Consider the following 20,560-nt stretch of genomic DNA (forward strand, 5'->3'; position numbering starts at 1 on the left):
CCAGAGGTGGGAATTGAACCCAGGTCCCTGGCACTGAGGCAGCAGTGCTAACCACCAAGCCACCACACCTCCCTAGTTTCCGAATTACTCACTGTAGCTGCCTATTAGCCTTTTGTGATTGATGTACTAGGATACCCAGATCTCATTGCTGGTAATTGCCCAAACTCTCAAATTAAGATAGGATTTTATATTTTCCCTGCCAAAACAAATTTCACATTTCCCATAGTTATACTCTTTCTGTAAAATCTTTACACTCTCACGTAACCTACCCCTCTGTAGTTACTTTTCTTATTTTCTTCATCTAAGTCACTTATACAGTGGAATACATTGGCTCGTGGTGTCGTTTTGGGGTTGGGGTCACAAGGAAGAACCAACAATGTGGGAAGATAGTGACCCAACTTTAATCAATTTACAGGCCGTTGATGTCAATAGTTGAAGAGTTGGGCCATTGGGGAAGAATTTAACAACAACGCTCATGTAAAAAAGACAAAAGATTGAGGAGTGGATTACTAAATGATAACTTTATCTTGCATCTAGTCCAACAGCATTAGATACGTTAACTCATAAATCTACAGTAGAATCAAAGTCTTGTGCAGAAACTTCACCAAATGTCATGCAGGAAAGAAGCAATGGATACCAGAATAAAAATGAGTCAAGAGGCAATCAAAATCATAAACTAACTGTACATCATTCTTTTACTAACACACAAAACATAACAGTTTTAAGGTTAAATCAAAAACTGTTTTAATTTGTCTTAAGTTTTTTTGAAACATTGATGCAAGAAATACATTAAAACAAAAATGTGTAAAGAAGTTCATCATCTTCCAGAAAAACTCTTTATAATTATAGTAGAAAAAAGAAATTTATTAGAAATATTTAAAACAGTTGCAAAAAAACAGTTTCGGAAAATATAAAGAGAAACAAAAAGTAATTTTGCTGTACAGTTTTACATATACAGGAGATGGCATGCACAGTTCAATACATCCATTTGAGAGATGATAGTTAGTGCTTCAGAATTATATTTGAAGCCTGTTTCTCTTCTCTTTAGTTCTATCTTTATCTGCTCGGCCTGGAAAGTGATGAAGTGCGTTTGAACCATTCTGACTCTGAGCAAATCTTGTAACTGTTGACACACCATCCACAAACTTGGTTTTGAACAAGACATTAGCGTTGGTGAACATGCCATCTTTTAGTGACACGACGATAAACTGTAGGAGTTTAAAATGTTTTTAAAAAGTTACTTTGTCAACAATATAGTGTTTTTGAAAATACTGTGTGCAATTCTGATCTCCCTCCTATTGGAAAGATGTTGTGAAACTCAAAAGGGTTCAGAAAAGATTTACAAGGATGTTGCCAGGGTTGGAGGTTTTGAGCTATAGGGAGAGGCTGAATAAGCTAGGGCTGATTTCCCTGGAGCGTCAGAGACTGACCTTATAGAGGTTTATAAAATCAAGAGGGGCATGGATAGGGTAAATAGACAAGGTCTTTTCCCTGGGTTTTAGAGTCCAGAACTCGAGGGCATAGGTTTAGGATCAGAGGGGAAAAGAATTTAAAAGGGACCCTAAGGGGCAACTTTCTCACGGAAAGGGTGGCGAGTGTATGGAATGAGCTGCCAGAGGGAGTGGTGGAAGCTGGTACAATTACACCATTTAAAATGCATCTGGATGGGTATATGAATAGGAAGGATTTAAAGGGATCTGGGCCAGATTCTACCTAGGTTTCATTGAGCAGAGAACTACTGCTTCAACATGACTTACTGTTATATATCTGCAGTTCTGGGTATGCAGATCAACTCATTGTTGGATTAATTAATTGCTATAGTCTATTTCTAATAACTGGAAACTTGAGCTCCTATGCAAAATAGCTAGGTCTCTTTCATCTTCATTATTAGTTACTTTAACTCCATACAGAGTTGCTTCTTTTCTAAACAATGTTTGTTGCATCTCTAATTTCATCTGCTAATTCAATGAGGCAGGCATTGTCTACTTGCGAACCATGGATGAGTGCTGACAGGGTATTCAGACGCTAAGGCATCACCTCAAGTCTGATCCTTCCCCAAGCAACACCCAGTGCACCGACACCAGAGTTTGCCAAACAATCAGCAGGATCAACCTTGGTCAAACTGGAATGTTCCAGTTAGAACACAACATAGTCATGAGAATTGAACCAGAGACTGTTTGCTGCTCCTCAGTTGGTCGACTGTTAAGACAATGAGCAACAGCTACATACAGAAGGGCTCCATATCTTATCCAGAGCTCACGTTTCCTGTTGTTCTTAGCACGCATATTAATAGGACAAATAAAAATAGCCTCCATGCTCTGGATGAGGAAGGGGTAAACTATTGTTAGTCAGTGTTCAATAATGTCTGTTTGAAGCATTAGTGAAGCAGACTAATTAGGTGCTGAACTCACATTGTTAAACAGGTAACTAAATGGTCAAAATATCACTTGAACAGAATCGGACAGGTAGGGGCTCAGACTTACATAGTGCTAATCTTCATTGAGAAATAAATGTTTCAGAATTGGGAAGGGAGAGCAGGAAGATAAAAGCAGCAAAGAAAATAGGAATGAGACAGGAAAGGCAAAAGGGAGCCAAGAGTTTGATTAATATGCTGTCAAAAATTATATTAACGCAGTTATCGGCTCTTTCTAAAAAAAACATTAATTACATACCTGGGAGTGCTGGAAGTGTGTTCGCAGCATTTGCCCAATGTTCTGAGTATGAGAAAGGTCCAAAGCTGCATCAACTTCATCCAGAATATAAATTGGAGCAGGTTTAAACAGCAACATAGCCAGGATCAGAGATAGAGCCACTAGTGACCTATGGAATGTAAAAACAGAACCAATCACATTCTGGTACTGCAACAGATTTTGAATGAAAAGCACTAGACTTAAATTTGAACAGATCAAGTGTTAACTCCAGTATTGTTCTCACTATCAAAGCTCATTTATTTATCCTCTCTACTAGCATTAACATTCCCTTTGCCTTTTGTTCCAGGGGTATTTTTACCATCTGTTCTGCTTGTTCCTCCACCTTTTCTGCAGCATAAAACCCATCACTTTTTCAGCTGTCTCCAGTTGCAAAGAATCGTACTGGATTTGAAATGTTGATTCCGTTTTTCTTTCAATTACAGTTATACCAGTATACTGTTTTAAGTGTTTTTTTAAAAATTTAACCCATTTTCCTAATCAACCAGTTCAGAGATATTATTACACACCTCTGGAGCAAGTGTGCCTTGATCCCAGGCTCTCAATCCAGTGTAGGAAAACATATTGTTTTTACTTCTGACTTGTTAATTGTCTTGGGCAGTAATTTGTTATCAAGTCAAATGAGTATAATTGTCTTGATGTTTTTATTTTGGAGGAATTGTTAACACTAAGGCTCATCCCTTCCCCCTCAGTGAGTATGAAAGACCTAAACCTTGAAGAGAAGCAGGAGGGTCACCCCAGTGTCCTGACCAATATCGATCAGCCAACAGAGAAAACAGATTATTTGGCCATTATCTGAGAGGAATGGGACTGATTGGACTCAGTGGATCGAGTGGACCTCTAAGACACAGACTTAGGTGCAAAATTGAAGCAACTTCTGGCTGATTTCTCTCTACATTATTTTTATTTCTAAAAGGCAGTGACAACAGAAAACATGGAAGCAAAAGCAATACACTATGGATGGTGGAAATCAAGTAAGAGGTGAATCAGCATTTGTGGAGACAGAGAAAAAAAAAATCGATAAAAGATAATCAATCTGAAACATTCTTTGCTGGATGCTGTCTAACTTACTGAATCTATTAAATAAAACAAAGAATACCAAAAATAAAGTATGAGTTTTCAACATCCAGTTATCTAACTGAGTTTGCTACTCTCAGCAACCTATAAACAAAGGCCCCTGAGTAAAATAAGCTCCCAATCTCCAAAAATACAGATGAGTGGAAAGTAGATAATGAAACTGGAAGAGGCTGTACGGTTACCAAGGATGCATCTGTCCTAACAAAGTTGGAAAATAGAGGGGTCAGAGGATGATTTTTGATTTATTTTAAACAATGAACACTGGTGGTTGGACAATGTTTTCTACTGGCAAAGAGAACAGTTTAAAATAAAAGAGGTTCTGATCAAGACCTTACTGTTTGTAAGTTACCTTGTTTGTTTGTCTCCAAACCAACAAGAACTACACATGAAAGCAGTTAATTGGTGTGGTGGGATCCTATTTTTCTTCATAAATGCCTGACTTGCTGAGTATTTTCAGCAATTATTTTTCAGAGGTTTGTAATACTGTAAATCTCTTCAAGGCATTGTGAAAGGTACCAAATGAAGGACAGTTCTATCTTTCTAAATGGCTTCAGACTAATAACAGAAATTGCACACGCTATTCAGAATGTCAAATAAGAGTCTGAGAACAATGTTAAGGGTTAGTTTATAAGCTATAGACAACTGTACTGTCTCATCAGTTCTAGTACATAGACCTGCCCATCTGGCTGTAGATATGTAGTACACTTGAGAATGTCCAAAGATGGGGCCAACTTGCTTAACGGCCCAGCCTGTCACTCACTTGGTAGGTGACCAACTTTGACACAATATTCTTGTGAAAATTTCAGCAAAGTTACACGAGAGGCAAACTGCAAGTTCTGAAAGCAAACTACTATAGCTGAAGGTTGACAGAGGAAGTATTTACATTAAAAGATAAGTAACATTCAGACAGACCTCTGACCACCACTAAGCTCGGTAAGATTGTCCTTCCAGGCATCACCAAGAGCTACTTTGAATTCAATTCCATCTAGAATGGTCTTGCCTTCAGGAGGTACCAACATGGCATTAGCTCCAGGAAGCAATGTGGAGAAAATTGAGCCAAAATCTTTGTCTACCTGTTAAAAGAGTTAAGTCAAAAAACAAAAATGATATTGGGCAATATATTAAGTTGAAAATACACTGATTACAGTTAATTTGTTGCGTTTTGAGAAGATTTGTAGCTCAGTTTGAGGTTCTGGATGTAGGTTTGCTCACTGAGCTGGAAGGTTCATTTCCAGACGTTTCGTCACCCGACTAGGTAACATCGTTAGTGGGCTTCAGTGCGAAGCACTGTTGATAATTCCTGCTTTCTATTTATAATGTTTGGGTTTCTGTGGGTTGGTGATGCCATTTCCTGTGGTGATGTCATTTCCTGTTCTTTTTCTCAGGGGATGGTAGATGGAGTCTAACTCGATGTGTTTGTTGATAGAGTTCTGGACGGAATGTCATGCTTCTAGGAATTCTGTTTTGTCTCGGTTTGGCTTGTCCTAGAATGGATGTGCTGTCCCAGCCGAGGTGGTGTCCTTCTTCCTCTGTATGTAAGAATACTAGCAAGAGAGGGTCACTAGGACAAGCCAAACAGAGACACGCATGAGAATTCCTAGACGTATGGCATTCAAACCGAAACTCTATCAACAAATACATTGAGTTAGACTCCATCTACCACCCCCTGAGAAAAAGAACCAGAAGTGACATCACCACAGGAAATGACATCACCAGCCTTAATTTCCCTCTTAAGTATACTCCTACTGCCTTTATACTCTAAGGATTCACTCGATCTATCCTGTCTATACCTTACATATGCTTCCTTCTTTTTCTTAACGAAACCCTCAATTTCTTTAGTCATCCAGCATTCCCTGTACCTATCAGCCTTTCCTTTCACCCTAACAGGAATATATTTACTCTGGATTCTCATTACCTCATTTCTGAAGGCTTCCCATTTTCCAGCTGTCTCTTTACCTATTAACATCTGCCCCCAATCAGCTTTTGAAAGTTTTTGCCTAATACCATCAAAATTGGAGGTGTGGTGGACAGCAAAGAAGGTTACCTCAGATTACAACAGGATCTTGACCAGATGGGCCAATGGGCTGAGAAGTGGCAGATGGAGTTTAATTCAGGTAAGTGCGAGGTGCTGCATTTAGGGAAAGCAAATCTTAGCAGGACTTATACACTTAATGGTAAGGTCCTAGAGAGTGTTGCTGAACAAAGAGTGCAGGTTAATAGCTCCTTGAAAGTGGAGTCACGTGTAGATAGGATAGTGAAGGTGGTGTTTGGTATGCTTTCTTTTATTGGTCAGAGTATGGAGTACAGGAGTTGGGAGGTCATGTTGCAGCTGTACAGGACATTGGTTAGGCCACTGTTGGAATATTGCATGCAATTCTGGTCTCCTTCCTATCAAAAAAATGTTATGAAACTTGAAAGGGTTCAGAAAAGATTTACAAGGATGTTGCCAGGGTTGGAGGATTTGAGCTATAGGGAGAGGCTTAACAGGCTGGGGCTTTTCTCCCTGGAGCGTCGGAAGCTGAGGGAGTGACCTTATAGGAGGTTCACAAAGTTATGAGGGGCATGGATAGGATAAATAGACAAAGTCTTTTCTCTGGGGTCGGGGAGTCCAGAACTAGAGGGCATAGGTTTAGGGTGAGAGGGGAATGATATAAAAGAGATCTAAGGGGCAACATTTTCACACAGAGGGTGGTACGTGTATGGAATGAGCTGCCAGAGCAAGTGGTGGAGGCTGGTACAATTGCAATGTTTAAAAGGCATTTGGATGGGTATATAAATAGGAAGGGTTTGGAGGGATATGGGCTGGGTGCTGGCAGGTGGGACTAGATTGGGTTGGGATATCTGGTCGACATGGAGGGGTTGGACCAAAGGGTTTGTTTCCATGCTGTACATATCTATGACTCTACGACTCTATAAACCCAAACGTATAAATAGAAAGCAGGAATGATCAATAGTGCTTTGCCCAGAGGTCCACTGAAGATGTTACCTAGTAGGGTGACGAAACGTCTGGAAATGAACCTTCCAGCTCAGCGAGCATCTACAGTTAACTTGTTCCAGGAGCTTCCTATAAGTTGCACATTCTGCTTAGTCACAAATTGATAAGTGACTTAATGGAGTCAATCCAAATCTTTGACTTCTGAAGTAAAGAATCTAGTGATGTATGATGGTCCATTTAAAAGTTGTAACAAAATGAATTCATACACATTTAAAACAAAAAGTCCACATGCATTGAAATTGCATATTAAAGCTTAAGAGGTACAGTTGTGGAATATCACAATTCTCAGTCAATTCCAAACTAATGCAGTGAGGGTCCATTGCCTCATTCCAGACTTTTAGCAACACAATTTAAAAAGAATATACTTGTCTTTTTTAACTCCATAGCCAAAAGAGGCAAAGTAGACAGTGGTTTTCTTTTTATTTGTTGATCAATGCAAAAGAAAGTCAACATCAACAAACAATATATTCAAAGAAAGCCGCAGGCAGTCAAGCAATTTTAGTCTGAGATCAGTAAATTTGTAACTTTGAATAATTAATTCTAGGTCTTATCCAATGAGTCCTAATTATTTCTTACTGGCTGACTATTGGAGAATAGTTATCACTTGTGTTTTCCTTGATATACTTTTGACTTTACTGCTACTTATTTTGTTTTGTATATTCTGCTTCTTCAAAAACAAAGAAAACAACCTCCAAGCCAACAAAATATTGATCTATGCATTAGTTTTTACCTGTTTCCAAGCAATATTCAGGGCTTCATTTTTCTTTTTATCCAATTCTTCAATAGTTGAAAGAATTTTTGATTTGTCATTTTGAACTATCCTTTTTTTCTTCATCAAATCATTGTACTGTGAAAAGCATAAAGGGAGTTGGCTTAGAATTTATGAACGTTCCTCTTATGCAGTTGCACCTTTCTTATATATAGTAACATGCAGATGTCCAAGACTGACAACTACAATTTGTGGTGACATAGTGGTAATGTCACTAGATGAGCAATTCAAAGGTAGAGGCAAATTCCTTGGGGACATGGGTTCAAATTCCACATTGCAGCAGTTGGTGGAATTTCATTTCAATTAATAAACATCTGCGATATAAAGCTGGTCCCAGTAATAGTGACCTTGAAAACTATCAGTGAAAATGACCATCTGTCTCACTAATGTTCTTCAGGGAAGAAAATCTGTAATGTGACTCCAGATCAACAGCAATGTAGTTGACTCATAAACATCCTCTCAGATAGTCTATCAAGCCATTCAGTTCAAGGGAAATTAGGGATGGGCAACAATTGCTGACCTTGCAAAAGACAGCCTCATGGACAATTAGCAAAATAGAATAGTGGATACAATTCTCAGTCATTTCAGAGGTACCCACCTTTAATTTTAATGGGTATGCACACATTATGCAATTATGTAGGACACATCAAACAGCCTTAAAACCTTGTGTTGTTTACAGTATTTTCTGTCAATCTTTTCAAATGCATGGGAGACTTGTTCATTACAAAGCCAATAGTCAGCAGAAATGCCAAGTCAAGAAGCGATAATAAAACAGAACTGTTCCAAATGCCAGACCTAGAACATCCATTCCGTCAATCACTGGATAAACACGACTCTTAATTATAGCTATTAACAAGGCTATATTTACCATTTTTGAAAAGAAAAACAGCTGCAGGTGATGGATGTCAGCACGTATCCATATCATTGCTCGTATTTAATAATTGAGATGTTCTTTTAATAGCAGAACAAATTAATCATGCCCAGTACTTCTAGAATAGCATATCACATCACTGACAGGGCTTAATAAAAAGCTGTCATATGCAAAGCCAACCCTTTAGTCACCTAGAAGCCGCTATGATTAACAGGCAACTAAATATCATAGTTATCTTTTGTTGCAGGGACATTTTTTCAAGCCTAAAAGCAAGGCCAAGAGAACAATTTATTTACATTTAAGAGGACTTGTATTAAGTAGAAAACAAAATAGCTCTCTTACTGCCAACTGCCAGATCAGATATGCTAGGATTAAAGCATCAGCTCTATGAATATGAGAACTACAAATTTACTTTTGTTTCTTCTGTGCTCTAAAGTGATTTAAATATAAAGTCATACCCGCTCCTCTGCTTGGCTAAGCATGTTCATTGCCCTCACATTCACATTTTTGCTCAGTATATCTTTCTTCTCCTGTAATTGCTGAAGCCTCTGGCCTGCTTCTTTAGGATTATTTGCTTTAAAATCATAGACGGTGTTGGGCTGGCCAAAGAGATGTTTTTCAGAGGTAATCCACTCATACTCTTTCAGCATTTTGGTCACCTGCACAAGTTTTAAATAGATCAAGAAAAGAAAGAGAGCTATTGTAAAGATCAACAATATAATTCCAACTTCTTAAACAAATCCTGCTAAACATTTGATTCATGAAGATAATATCATTCTTTTTTGCCTGCACTGGAAACCAAGTAGCCAACTATTTGCCAAAAGCTTGCAAACATAATTTGCTTTCTACACTCATTTGCACCAGGTGTGGAATTTCTAAGTAATTCCTACATTGACATTTAATAGAACACGACACCATTTTGGATACTGAGCGTGCATTTAATGGGAATGGCAACTACGTTAAGTGCATAGAGGTTATCTACCTAAGGTCACCTCATTTTAATAAAAAAGTGTCAAGTTTCACAAGTTCCATATTCAGCCTGACAATCGCAGGAGAGGGAAAAGGAAAGGAAAGCAGGATTCAAACTCTTAAAAGACCATGGGAAACCTTTATAGCACACAGCCATTATAGTCTACATCTTTGCCTCATTTACTGATCACAGGTCTGCTTGCAGCTCCCTCAAATGGTCTTCCTCCAGCAGTCACAAAGACTAAAACCGATTCCTACAACCATCTACCTCCAGCTTTATCCAGAGACAGAAGTTTGATGCATTGCTTGATTTACAGTAGAGTATTATTCTCCATCTCAGATTGATTTTTAATATAACCAGCATCAACTATCTATCCCCAGAAACTCCAGCCCTTATTTCACAAGTAGACTTCTTCAAGGCTCACCTGACCAACCAGCCTCTCTCACTAATGAGCTACTTAATATTGGAATTTCATTCCTGCTGTCCTTAGCAAATTCCATTAACTTGATGCATTCTAGCAAATTGACAAGTCTTTCTCACAGATCTCATGGTATACAGGGAGAACTAGCTATTTGGACACAGAACTGGCTCAAAAAGTAGAAGACAGCGGGCGGTGGTGGAGGGTTGTTTTTCAGACTGGAGGCCTGTTACCAGTGGAGTGTCACAAGGATCGGTGCTGGGTCCACTACTTTTCATCATTTCTATAAATGTTTTGGATGAGAGCATAAGAGGTACAGTTAGTAGGCTTGCAGATGACACCAAAATTGGAAATGTAGTGGACAGCTAAGAAGGTTACCTCAGATTACAACGGGATCTTGATCAGGCGAGCCAGTGGACTGAGAAGTGGCAGATGGAATTAAATTTAGATAAACGAGAGGTGCTGCATTTTGAGAAAGCAAATCTTAGCAGAACTTATACACTTAATGGTAAGGTCCTAGGGAGTTTTGCTGAACAAAGAGACCTTGGAGTGCAGGTTCATAGCTCCTTGAAAGTGGAATAGCAGGTAAATAGGAGTCATTTGGTACGCTTTCCTTTATTGGTCAGAGTATGGAGTACAGGAGTTGGGAGGTCATGTTGAGGCTGTACAGGACATTGGTTAGGCCACTGTTAGAATATTGCGTGCAATACTGGTCTCCTTCCTATCGGAAAGATGTTGTGAAACTTGAAAGGGCTCAGAAAAGACTTACAAGGATGTTGCCAGGGTTGGAGAATTTGAGCTATAGGGAGAAGGTGAATAGGCGAGGGCTGTATTCCCTGGAGCATCAGAGGCTGAGGGGTGACATCATAGAGGCTTATAAAATCATGAGGGGCATGGACAGGATAAAGAGATAATCTTTTCCCTGGTGTGGGGGAGTCCAGAACTAGAGGGCATAGGTTTAGGGCGAGAGGGGAAAGATATAAAAGAGACCTAAGGGGCAACGTTTTCATGCAGAGGGTGGTATGTGTATGGAATGAGCTGACAGAGGGAGTGGTGGAGGCTAGTACAATTGCAACATTTAAAAGGCATCTGGATGGGTATACAAATACGAAGAGTTTGGAGGGCTATGGGCCGGGTGCTAGCAGGTGGGACTAGATTGGGTTGGGATACCTAGTCGGCATGGGCAACTTGGACCTAAGGGTCTGTTTCCGTGCTGTACATCTCTATGACTCTTACTAACCTTGATCCCCAACCTAATAGTCTACAGTTCTGCAGTCAACACGCCCGCTTCTATCTTTGGTCTAAATGTTGCTCAGCGTTTGATCCCTACTTTCCAAATGTGCTTTACATCATTCCCAACAGTCTTCCCTGTTCAGTATACTCTTGCTACTTAGGTGATCCCAAGTTACCTCCTTGTATGCCCAAGGACAATGTGATTAGTTTGTTTCAAGTAGTAAAGTGGTCAAAAAGTTTAAAAAAAAACACTTGATTCCAAAGCATTAATTTTACAAAATCATTAAAGTGTTAATTTAAAATAACATAACATTAAACAATTTTATTTAGTCACTACAATTACTAATTCATTTTTATTTTCATGTAAACCTGTTTGCTTTCATCAGAATTCTAACAATTATTAACTTTTATTAAAAGATAGATAAAACAGAGAAGGGGGAAAAGATATTTTGATTGCCGAGAGCATCAAAAACACCAGCATTTAGGCTTCTACTTCAGAAGTATGACAGTCGTCAATATCGAAACAAACTGGAAGCTTAAATTACATTCAATAATAAAGACAAATATGGATGGAGGATACAGTTAAATAATTTGTCATGGATTTGAATCAGTTATAGAAATTGCAGTCAAGTAACAGTAAAATTTTACATAAATGTAGGCCCAATTTTTACAGCTACGTTGCCAAATAGATTTTGCCACCTTCAATGTGGAAAAATAATTAGAACAATAGTGATGGAAGTTTAATATTTTTGCTCTTATCATTCAGGTTACATTCAAATCACTCCATATAATTTAGGTAGTCATGGTCCCAAGCAACAGCATTTGAAAGTCATCCTGCCACGTTTCCCACAGACAGTACAGTGGAAATGATATACTCTTTTTGCGCCAGCTTAAGTCTCTATTGGAAAACTGGAAGCAGAAATCAATGTGCAGAATTCTCACCATGAACAACTAACTGAGCTGTGACCAAAACTTCACAGGAAGACTGCTCAAGGATCACCAACAATCTTTCAGGATAGTGAAAACAGACTACGAATAGCTCGGTCATTTGGTACCTAACCCATTTTCTAAACCCACAAAATGCTTAATTCCTGGCAGCATTGCTATTAATTTGTGATTGTACAGTGATTAATCTTTCCATTAATCACTTATTACTTTCTCTTTATTCTCTTGTACTAACCTTAGCAGCAGCCTCAGCAGTGTCCTTTTTATGTTTATGAATGTTGTGCTCCAATTCCTGAATTTTCAACTGTGCTTCATTTTTTTGTTTCACTAACTCAGATATGGAATTGGCTTTGATTTGTATTTCTTTATTCTGAGACTTTATGGTTTCCTTCTGTTTAGCCAGGTCATCCTGAGCTTTCTTCACAGCTTCCTGCAATTAAAAGAATGAAATACACATACAATTATCAAAATCACGTGACCTGCACTTTGCAGATCATAGGTTTCTATTTTAATAGGATTAGTACCTTATTATTTGCTATTTCTTCAGCCATGTTTTCAATCTGCTCTTTGTAAGATTTGATGGCTTCATCCACAGCCTCAATCTGCTGTTTGTACGCAGTCTGTTCACGCTTCAACTCTTCCAGTTCTAAAAGCAAAGCATCCACTTCCTACAGATTAAACACGACAAACTAGGATCAGAGGGAAAAAAAAGCAACGGAAAAGATTTTCCTCGTTTCCCCTACATTTCATTTTGGAACATAAATTAAAACCCCTGAACAAACATCCACTGAAAAGGAACCAGCTTCTGTAAATTGAAACAGGACTGAAATTTTAAAATTATTTTAAAACAAGTGCAAATGTGTTAAACAGCCAGTGATCCTGAATAGGAAATGTGGAAAATCTACTTTCAGATAGACATGATTTTAAGCAAGTTTGATGTCAATGTGTTGATAAAAGAAACAATGCAGAATGCAGGCAGAATTTTGTATAATCTGCGACAGCAGCAATACAAGATAGACCTAATATATCTTTAGAAAGAACAAACATCCGTATTTTCAAACTGGGTAAAATCTCCTTTCATGTGAAGGCAACTTCATGAACCAAGCATTTGCCTTTACACTTAGTTTTAAGCCTCCCTTGCTCATTTCTCCCATCAACCACCTTTCCCATAGAAACTAGGAGCACGAATAGGCCATTTGGCCCTCCCTTGGTGACTTTAAAAAGAGCAATCCACTCTCAGGTCACCTCCAATATTGTTCCTGGGGACATAAGAGTTGTCCAGTCCAATTTCCCCCTTACACAATGGGAGGGTGAATGTGAGAATTAGAAATTTAGCAATACAAATCAATTCTTCAACCTATAAAAATAACTTAATTCCAAGAGTTCTGTACACATCTTTAACTCCACTTTTCTGTCACATATTACAGGGGGAAAATAAATCAGAGCTGTGCAACTTTGACTCACCACCAAACACAACAGATCTCTTTCAGACAAACTGGATTTGTGACAAATTATACATCTCATTGCAATGTTAAGCACCTGTTGTTTCCCTTTAGTCTTCTTATTGGACAAATCGGCCTTCTTTTTGGCATCATCAAGCCTTTTCTGAGCTTCTTTTAGTTCTTTCTCCCTCTCAAACTCTGCATTTTTCATTTTGTTTTCCAAGATCTTGTACTTTTCTTCAGCCTTCTTTTGAACTTCTTTTGTTTTTTTCAGTGTTGCTTCACACTCATCTAAAATTAAAAGACACCATAAATATGTGCTACATTGAGGTCACACCACAGTATACTCTGTGGTTAATCTCTTTGAGCCAAAAGTAGCAGAGTACACTTGAGACAATTTGATTATTGCAAATGAAAAGTTAGTTGTCAAGATTTTTGTGGATAATAGAAGGAAAAGTCTTGCAATGCAAAAACGGCAGTTCCAAATACTCATCAAGAAAATGTTCCTTGCATCATTAATTTCTTTTCATTTGTAACTAAAGAAATTTAAATTTACAGGAGGCAGAGTAATGACAAAGTCACTAGTTTAGTGTTTAGGATTCGCAGTTTAACATTTTGGAGGCATGGGTTCAAAATCCACACGTCAGATAGTGACACGGGAGTTCAATAAAAATATGGTGTTAAATGCTAGCCTAATGGCATCCACAGAATCACGGACAACTGTTGTAAACATCCATCTGGTTCACTAATATTCATCCGGGAAGAAAATCCAAAATTCTTACTAACCACATGTGACTCCAGACACTCAGTAATATGATTGACTCTTAACTGCCCTCTGAAAGAACCTAGCAAACTAGCTCAAGGTCAATTAGGGATGGGCAATAAACATTGGTCAAGCCAGCGAAGACCACATCCCTTCATCAAAAAATACTAGCACGTGTATTCAGGTCACTTTTACAAATTAAAAGTAAGTTATCCTGGAGAATTTAACACATTCTCAAACCTAACATTAAAGCTCTCACAATTACTTGTTGTTAAATCAAGCTTCTTGGGCAGTTTGATGCATTAGCAAAATTTACTTTTGATTTAAATCAGAAGACTTTCGATAAAGAATCTCATTAATGTGTTTTAAAGCTTGAACAATTCATGCCAGGGCTGATGTTCGCAGGTGAAGGTCCAGCTGGAAAGTGGGTAGCCTTCAAAAAAATGAGATAACGAGAGCCCAGAGACGTATATCTCTGTTTGGGTGAAAGGAAAGGCTGGTAGGTGTAGGGAATGATGAATGACTAGAGAAATTAAGATTTTGGTTAAGAAAAAGAAGGAAGTACATGTCAGGTACAAATAGGAGAGATCAAATGAATCCTTAGAAGAGTATTAAAGGCAGTAGGAGAGCGAAATCAGGAGGGCAAAAGGGCATATGAGATACTTTGGCAAATAGGGTTAAGGAAAATCCAAAAGGACTTTTATAAATACATTAAAAGGACAAAAGGGTAACTGGGGAGAGAAGACGGCCATTTAAAGATCAGCAAGACAGCCCACGTGTGGAGCCGCAGAAGATGGGGCAAGATACTAAATGAATAATTTGCATCAGTGTTTACTGTGGAGAAGGACCTGGAAGATACAGAAAGTGGGGAAATAGATGGTGATATCAAAGTGCCCCTTGTTGAAATATTTGGATCATTGATAGTCACAGGTGCAGTGCAGGAAGACTGGTGGTTGGGTAACGTGGTGCCACTATTTAAGAAAGGTGGTAAGGACAAGCCAAGGAATTGTAGACCAGTGAGTCTGACGTGGTGGTGAGCAAGTTTTTGGAGGGAATCCTGAGGGACATGATTTACATGTATTTAGAAAGGCAAGGACTGATTAGCGATAGTTAGCATGGCTTTGTACGTGGGAAATCATTGAGTTGATTGAGTTTCTTGAAGTAACAAGGAGGATTGATGAGGGCAGAGCAGTGGACATGATCTATATGGACCTCAGTAAAGTGTTCGACAAGGTTCCCCATGGGAGACTGGTTAGCAAGGTGAAATTTCATGGAATACAAGGAGAACTAGCCAAATGGATACAGAACTGGCTCGAGGGTAGAAGACAGAGGATGGTGGTGGAGGCCTGTGGCCAGTGGTGTGTCACAAGGATTGATGCTGGGTCCACTATTTTTCGTCATTTACATAAATGATTTGGATGTGAATATAGGAGGCATACTTAGTAAGTTTGTAGATGACACCAAAGTTGAAGGTTAGCAAAGAACTTTACCTCAGATTACAAAGGGGTCTTGATCAGATGAGCAAATGGGTTGAGGAGTGGCACACGGAGTTTAATTTAGATAAAAGCAAGGTGCTGCATTTTGGAAAAACAAATCAGAGCAGGTCTTTTACACTTAATGGTATGGTCCTGTGGAGTGTTGCTGAACAAAGACCTTGGAGTGCAGGTTCATAGCTCCTTGAAAGTATAGTTGCAGGTAGTAGGATAGTGAAGGCGGCATTTGGTATGCTTTCCTTTAATCGGTCAGAGAATAGAGTATAGGAGTCGGGAGGTGATGTTGCGGCTGTACAGGACATTGGTTTGGCCACTTTTGGAATATTTTGTGCAATATTGGTCACCCTCCTAGAAGGATGTTGTGAAATTTGAAAGGGTACAGAATAGATTTACAAGGATGTTGCCAGTGTTGGAGGATTTGAGCTATAAGGAGAGGCTGAATAGACTGGGGCTGTTTTCCTTGAAACATTGGATGCTCAGGGGTGACCTTTGAGGTTTATAAAATCATGAGGAGCATGGATAGGACAAATAGACAAAGTATTTTCCCTGGAGTGGGGGAATTTAGAACTAAAGGACATACATTTAGGATGAGAGGGGAAAGATATAAAAGGGATCTATGAGGCAAGGTTTTCACACAAAGGACACTGCATGTATGGAATAAGCTGCCAGAGAAAGTTGTGGAGGCTGGTACAATTACAGCATTTAAAAAGCATCTGATGGGTATATGAATAGGATATGTTTAGAGGATATGGGCCACGTGCTGACAAGTGGGACTAGATCAGGTTAGAATATCTGGTCAGCATTGACAAATTGGACTGAAGGGTCTGTTTCCATGCTGTACATCTCTATGACTCTATATGATTTCAGATTATAAAGGGCAATAGTAATCGCTGATTCTCTTTTTTGAAAGAAGCAAAATTTAGTCAAAATCTTCCCTTTCTAAAGCCAAACTAGCTACTGAAGCTTACCTCACTAGGTATTTTGCCAGGTTACTCTTAACATACATAGCAGTAGATTCAGTTCCAATGATACACCCCACTGATGCCATTTTATCACTTTTAGTAACAATGTTAACAGAAACAAATGCCAGCCACCGTACTTCAAAGCCTTCTCCCAGAAGTAATGCAAAGCAGCCATTTTACACATTAACATTTAAACAAGTATTCAAAATTGAGGCCATATAAAATAGCATGCTAGAATATATTCCTCTGACGATATCCTGCTTTCATGAAAATTATACTTAAAATTTCACTAATTCCACCCCCACCCCATCCCTTACAGTTATAGTACCAAATACCAATAGTTTTTTGAAGGGTTTCCAATTCCTCCTGCTGTTTGTGGTAGGAGCTCTGTTGAAGCTTCACTAATAGTAATTCTTCCTCCTGAGATTTTAATTCACGTTGCTGTTTCAACTCTCGGTATCTGAAAAGATTTGAGAGAAAAAAAATTATCTGTATCATCAAATGTGACATCAGAACACAAAGAAGGGTGTTTTCAATTTGTTTACTGAATTACTTTGGCCTAAACAGTTAAATAAATATAGTCAAGCCTTTCCCTTTCTTGTTCACTGATATCTCTGTAGTTATCATCCTTTTCATTACAATGCCAAAATTTAACCCACAAAACTTCACTGGCCACATACACGAACTTTAAATCTGGCCAGCGCCTTTTACAAAAGGAGTCCAAAAGCATGCGTATACTCTTTTCAGCAGCCCAGCTTTACTACTACCACCAGGCTTTTCAGTCATGAGGAAGTGCATGATTTATACCTGTGGAACAGATCAAAAATATGAGGAAAAGTTTGAATAAAATGGATCAGGGTTGGGAAGGGGAATGGAGAGACACCAGATATTGGTTTCTGGCTCTGATATTCATTCAGAATCAGAACAGAAAGGCTTGCAAAATAACAGGGCACTTGGACTTACAAATGTCAATAACATTTTTGCAACATACAAATCGACAAAGTGGAGAAAAGAAACTGGTCCAGTACTGGCTACTTAGAACATTTTGTACTGTCTCAAACAAAAAGTCAAGTCACAGCTAAGGCAAGTGGGTCCTTGGGGGAAGGTATGGCTTGTTGAACAGCAATGAGTAGATAGAGGGGAAGAGGGAGAAAAATAAGGCAGAGAATGACGGTCTCAATTATTATTATTTGTTGGAGGCAAGGGTGGAGAATAGCCTAACAACAGGGTCAATAATGGCTAAAAAGAACAGGAATAGTTTTGATTGTGAAACTATGGAAGCTTTGAGCAGAGATTAGCAAGGTCTGATAGCATCAACAGATCCAGTCAGATTTGATGATGAATGGTTAAACTAGATGCAGTCATAAACATTCAAGTCTGTGCCGGTTGGACTTAAGGGATCAAAATATGGCTAAAGTACCAAAAGGAGAAAAGCTTTGATGGGCAGATGAAGGCTATTACTTGCAGAAGAGCATAAAAGACAGGAGGTGAGGAAGCAATTCAGCAGATTGACAGATACAGATGCATTTTGGCAAGTGGAAGGCCAAAGGCTGGAAACTTCAAAGTCTCAAATGCTCGAAGTCCTGTGGTAGAATGCAATGGATTTGCAGATACGCTGGAGGCTCCTTACAGCACCAATTAACTAACACCCAAATTCAGGGATAGGTGTGGCAGATGAATGAGTCCATGAATTGATGGAGCGCCATAGTATCCACAAGCACACTATGAGATTTTCTTGAGGAAAAGTCATGGAAAATTGAGATAGCATACAGAAAAAAAGGTCTCAGAGACTGTAGAAGGAAAACAATGTCAAAATTGGAATAGGCTTTACATGTTACTATTTTTGCACACATACACAGTGGCAAGAAAGCTATTGTGTGGTGGGGTGTGGAATGGAAAAAGATGGTTAATGATTAAACAATAAAAGAGATTGATGATGCAAGAAGTAATTATAAAGGGTAATGAAGAAATAAAAGAAGTATCTGAAACAGTAGAGGGTCATTCAAGGAACTCAGTTGTGGTCTCAATAATGAGTAGTGTATACCAGAAAAGCAGTTAAACAATGTCATCAACAATGAGAAACAGTCAACAAGCAGTAGAATAATGGCTACTGGGCAGCAGAGAAGGAGAATGGCAACTAACAGAAACAGACTGATTCCAGTACAATGGTGCCTGAAAAGCTTCCTGCAGAGAAACACAAAACCCCAAACTCAGGAGCAAGCCTGATAGAACCAACATAGTCTAGTAAAGAATACATGGAAAATGTCAGTGGCACTGGAGTAAGAGTTCAGAGTTCGAAACATTAACTTCGAGTGCAAGCTTTTTCTTGTGGTCTTCAGGAGTCTGTCATCAGGTTCAGCTGGGAGTTAGAATTGAAGAGGAACATTCAACTGCAATTTCTCCTGAACTGGCCAATTAATGTCCAGAGAATGGGCTCTGCATTCAATTAAGGATTCTGGATATTGGAAGATGACCTCACTCAAGTTTTTTAAAATTTAAAATAAAAAGAACCTCTCAGCTGCTGAGCCATTGTTGTATGGTTAGAATGTACAACTTTTAAAACATGGCCTAAGGTGGCTACTGAAGCTAAGAAAGATGGGAGGGCCTCTAAGGCTGCCTAGAGCTCTGGCCCTGCTTCCTCAGTGCTATTAGACAGCTGCTTTGAACCCTGACTGCTTCTGGGAACCCAAGGCAAATTAGGAAACTGCAGCATAATTCCATGCACAAACCCCCTCGCAGTTCAGGAAAACAACTTGCAAGTGGAATGGAGCCAAGAAGCTGACCTTTGTGCCTGCTCCAATCAGGACCTAAAAACCAGATTCTGGCTGAGTCTGAAGCTTGTGGATACAAGTCCAATTTAAGCTGACATAGAAGTGTTATATTAAAGGTGCTACTTACATGGTCTGAGCTGCCTCTCTTTTGAAAGAGAGGAAACAGAAGCTCCCTATCCATTTCAATAGTTCAGTTGAGAGTTTTGACAATAGAGCTCTCTCTGCCAGTTTTCTCAACAAGCACCACAAATTGATCAGCTATTTGTTTGGTGATGAGGTATGAAGGTTTTTTTTTGCCAATAAGACAAGCAAAATACATCAAAATAAAACATTGCATGTGAAGCACATTGAATGTTTCTGAGAGGCTTGGCATAGCATTATACAAATCTAAGTTCTCTCCTTGCTGTGGGGAGGGTGGGGGGAGTGGAGATGGAGACAGCTAGAATGTTAACTTGTATAAACAGTTGTCGATTTATACACTTTAAGCATTTCAAATAATAATTTCGGTAGAATAAAAGATGTTTAATAACCCAAGAAGCAGACATACATTTCAACAATATTCTGGAGACTTGCCAGCTCTTTATCCACTTGCTGCAATTCAGTTTGTTTTGATTTGAGCTCATTCTGGACATCCTTCAGCTCTTGGAGTTTAACCAGCACAGAGGCAGACTGCACACGAGCACCTGGTTAACACAATTAGTACAGAGAAGGGTCACAAATGCCTCCCCTATCCATTCATAAGTCTTGCAAATGGAAATGAAAAGCACCAGATAAAAGCACATTTCTGCTCACTGTGGCCCACAAACTTCAACAGCATGGAAGTAAAGGGGTGGCCTTCATTTTAACAGGACCAAATAATGAAGTAGACTGATTAAAAACACTTATCAAAGTAATGCTGGAAATAGACTCTCCTGCATTCATTCTTGGGTTGCAAAGAGTAATTTTGTCTATTGGATATTTTCATCTTTTTCTCTACACAGTACATTAGTAAATACCCAGATATATCCTGATCCAATTGATATTTAATAACCCTAGAAAGTGAGTTTGCCAGGCATATGTAAACTACAAATATCTGGCTGATTGCTGGGCACTGTATTTGAAAATGTGGCTGTACACAGCTATCAAGTGGATTTTTACTGCACT

The 20,560-nt window shown here is 38.9% G+C and overlaps 1 protein-coding gene across 1 annotated transcript in view; it reads right to left on the reverse strand.

Moving 5' to 3' along the window:
* Window positions 1-485: 485 nt before the first annotated feature.
* smc2 (structural maintenance of chromosomes 2) overlaps window positions 486-20,560 on the reverse strand; it is a 51,294-nt gene continuing 31,219 nt past the window's right edge. Inside the window, exons 15-24 of the mRNA XM_043716076.2 lie at window positions 19,965-20,100; window positions 16,982-17,106; window positions 13,526-13,719; window positions 12,511-12,654; window positions 12,222-12,416; window positions 8,879-9,079; window positions 7,511-7,627; window positions 4,698-4,858; window positions 2,673-2,820; window positions 486-1,208 (exon numbers count right to left, since the gene is read on the reverse strand). Coding sequence (XP_043572011.2) covers window positions 1,017-1,208; window positions 2,673-2,820; window positions 4,698-4,858; window positions 7,511-7,627; window positions 8,879-9,079; window positions 12,222-12,416; window positions 12,511-12,654; window positions 13,526-13,719; window positions 16,982-17,106; window positions 19,965-20,100 — 1,613 coding nt within the window. The 3' untranslated portion in view covers window positions 486-1,016. The remainder of the gene's footprint in view (window positions 1,209-2,672; window positions 2,821-4,697; window positions 4,859-7,510; window positions 7,628-8,878; window positions 9,080-12,221; window positions 12,417-12,510; window positions 12,655-13,525; window positions 13,720-16,981; window positions 17,107-19,964; window positions 20,101-20,560) is intronic.

The sequence above is a fragment of the Chiloscyllium plagiosum genome, unplaced genomic scaffold, assembly GCF_037043375.1.
Source record: "Chiloscyllium plagiosum isolate Xiang-an unplaced genomic scaffold, Cpla_swu_hap1 HiC_scaffold_2, whole genome shotgun sequence".
NCBI classification, from domain to species: domain Eukaryota; kingdom Metazoa; phylum Chordata; class Chondrichthyes; order Orectolobiformes; family Hemiscylliidae; genus Chiloscyllium; species Chiloscyllium plagiosum.